We start from the raw sequence: 3,259 nt of genomic DNA, 5'->3' as shown, positions 1-3,259 counted from the left end.
TTTCTTGGGCGCGGGTTTATGTTGTTGTTGTGTGCAATCTCTTTCATCCAATACGGACGCTTTCAAAAAAGGGAGTGTTCCGCGTTCCTTAAGTCATTCCCCTTTTGTCTGTCTGTTAGACGAGTCTGTCTATTATTCTCTAAGCACCCCCCCCCCCCCTTATGTCTTTATGTGTCTGTCTGTCTGTCTTTATCTCCCTGTCAAACTTTATATTAGTCTGCAAAATGCTGCTTCTGTCCGCACAAACTGTTTTTACACACTCCTTCAAACACTCTCTCAAGCACATACATGCACACACACATACACACACACATACACACACGCACACACATATACACATACACACACATACACACACGCACACACATATACACATACACACACATACACACATACACATGCACACCCACACACACACCTAATATCTTCACACAAATTTAAACTATTCGCTTTCCTTTTAGGTGCGGCAGACTCCGATGACGGCAACTACTTTGAAGTAGACGAAAAAGGAAAAATCAAGCTGCGAGAGGGAAAGAAAAAGATAGACTTGTCCAAGCTTACAGCCGACGATCTGAGGAAACTTGGCATCGATCCCAATCTCTCTAAACAAGAAATTGCACGATTACTCAAGGTATGTGGGTAGTAATGGTAATGATATGAAGAGGAAAAAAAAAAAGACAAAAAATACATTGAAAATAAAAAAGAATAATTCCTCTGGAAAAGGCCAGATAAGGGCCTAAGCAAAAAAAAACAACCAACAACAAACAAACAAACCCCCAAAAACCAACAAAAACAACAACAACCCAAAAACAACAACACACATACACACATGAAGATACCCCTGAAGTTACAGTAAGAGATTTGATTCAGTTGAATCACATTGTCTCAATGTGGATTTGCCATTTTAGTTTCTTCATTTGCCATGTTCTTGTTTTCTTCTTATATTTTTATGACGGTGACTCCTCCTCTTCTCCTCCTCCCCATACACACACCCACACCCACCCTTGTCTCCATGCCACACTCTATCTCTATCTCCCTTTCTCCCCTTGTCCCTCCCTCTATCTATCTATCTATCTATCTATCTATCTATCTATCTATCTATCTATCTATCTGTCTATCTTTTTTCACCAACCTAACAAGTGAGTATAAAAATACCTACAGGTACATAGACACACACACAAACACACACACACAAACACGCACACACACACACACACACACACACACACACACACACACACACGCATACACACACACACACAAACACTTTCACGCATACCCACACATACACACGCACTCATACACACGCACACGCACACGCACACGCACACGCATACACACATACACAAACACTTTCACGCACACCCACACATACACACGCACTCATACACACGCACACACATAAACACACGCACAATTTACCCATGTTTACCCTCACGTATTCTCCGTTTCCCAGCAAAAATTCGGTGACGATATACAAATCTTGGACAACCGGTCAAAGATCGGCACCAAGCGTCTCTCTGAGTACGGGACTGATGTGGACACAGATGATCTAGCCGATGACAGTGACCTGGACATTTCCACACGTGAGTCATCAAGGTCTTTTTCTTTAAGATAAGGGTTTTTTGTGAGTCTGCAATGGTTTGATAACAATTGCGCTCACAATTTTCCAGACCCATTGTGCTTCTGGTGTCGTTTTGTTCGGGATACGAATCAGAAAATATAGCGCTTGACTTATTTTTGTTGCAGGTTATTTTTTTTTTTTTGCTCTACCTGAATTCACAGACGGAAATTGCTTTCAATACAGTAGCTAATGACAAAAAGTAATAGTTTATTTCAACTTCTGTGTGAAATGTAAAAGAGGTTACTGATGTAGAAATGTGGGCACATACATGTACTCACGCACACCAACGCACACACACACACACACACACACACACACACACACACACACACACACACACAACGACGCACACGTACACACACACACACACAACGACGCACACGTACACACACATGCACACACACACACACACACACACTCACACACTCACACACGCACACATACACATCACTTTCCAGTCCCTGTAAAGCCTCAAAGCTTGCAATTTTGACTTGGACTAACAGTATGGTATACTGTCAAATATAATATCCAGCTGTTTATGTCCCTGAGATGTAACGGAGGAACGCAAAGAAGAAGATTTCCCTGCTAATCTATCGAGGCTAACTCTATAAATTGTATTCCCTCTACCCTAGATATGTTCTTGTTTTTTTTTTTAAAGAGGTCTATACCTAACTTGACGCTCACTTGCACTGCTGTTTTTGGTCGGTCTTTATACTCTATAGGTTTTCTGCACTAGCCCAAAATTAACCCTTTGTCAAATTACAAAGTATTACAAGGGACGTGAATTCACTTTTAACTAGAACATAAAAGTGTGATTGTAAACGTTTTTCTCTTCCCTCTCTCTCCCGCCCCCCCTAAAAAACAACAACAAACAAACGAAATAAAACGCACCCAGTGAAAGGCACACGTCGAGTCAACGTATTGATGAAGAGAGGAGGCCAAACACTTTTGGAGCACATGAAACGTGTGCTAGAGCAGTCACGTCTACAGGACGACACATACGCCAAGGATCTGGATGAGAGAGGTGAGTTTTGCGAGAGCGGAATATCGTCGGTGTCGCAAGCAGTCTACTCAAGTCTATTTGGGTACATTTTACACCAGAGACAAAAATCACCAACAAAAAAACCCCCTACTTTTTGTTGTGTTGTTCCTATCAGGAATCATGAAAAGCAAGAAAATTGTATGCCTTGACCATAGCATTAAACTACATTTTGGTAATGTTAAAGGGTAATGTTTTGATGGAGCTTTGGGAGGGAAAAGCGAAAATTCTCAAACTTTAGACTCTAGTGGATTGCTTGAGATAGCGACTATACGTTTATGTGTGTTTGTGTGTATGTGTGTGTGTGTGTGTGTGTGTGTGTGTGTGTGTGTGCGCGCGCGTGTATGTTATTCTGGCAGCTTCCGTCAATGCATGTTGAGTTGGGTTTTTTTTGGACAAAGTCTGATCTAACTTGTCAATGGGCTACACCAGAGATAACTGAACCAGTTGTCTGCCCAGTCGCTTGGCCAACTAGCGAGAAAACTTGGAAGAGGTGTTTGTAACGTGCTCGGACCTGGTCACCAAAATAATTCAATAACTGAATTGAACTGTATGGTGCAAAATAAATGTCCTTTTAAGATTTCTGGAGGGGGGGG

The 3,259-nt window shown here is 41.8% G+C and overlaps 1 protein-coding gene across 1 annotated transcript in view; it reads left to right on the top strand.

The window, feature by feature from the left end:
• LOC101856069 overlaps window positions 1-3,259 on the top strand; it is a gene marked incomplete at its 5' end in the record, with an annotated part of 54,749 nt that overhangs the window by 43,172 nt on the left and 8,318 nt on the right. Inside the window, 3 exon segments of the mRNA XM_013090125.2 lie at window positions 462-631; window positions 1,457-1,586; window positions 2,520-2,648. Coding sequence (XP_012945579.1) covers window positions 462-631; window positions 1,457-1,586; window positions 2,520-2,648 — 429 coding nt within the window.

This window comes from Aplysia californica, unplaced genomic scaffold (assembly GCF_000002075.1).
Source record: "Aplysia californica isolate F4 #8 unplaced genomic scaffold, AplCal3.0 scaffold01150, whole genome shotgun sequence".
NCBI lineage: Eukaryota > Metazoa > Mollusca > Gastropoda > Aplysiida > Aplysiidae > Aplysia > Aplysia californica.
The sequence above is the reverse complement of the archived record's forward strand: the minus strand, read 5'-3'. Positions and strand labels throughout refer to the sequence as shown.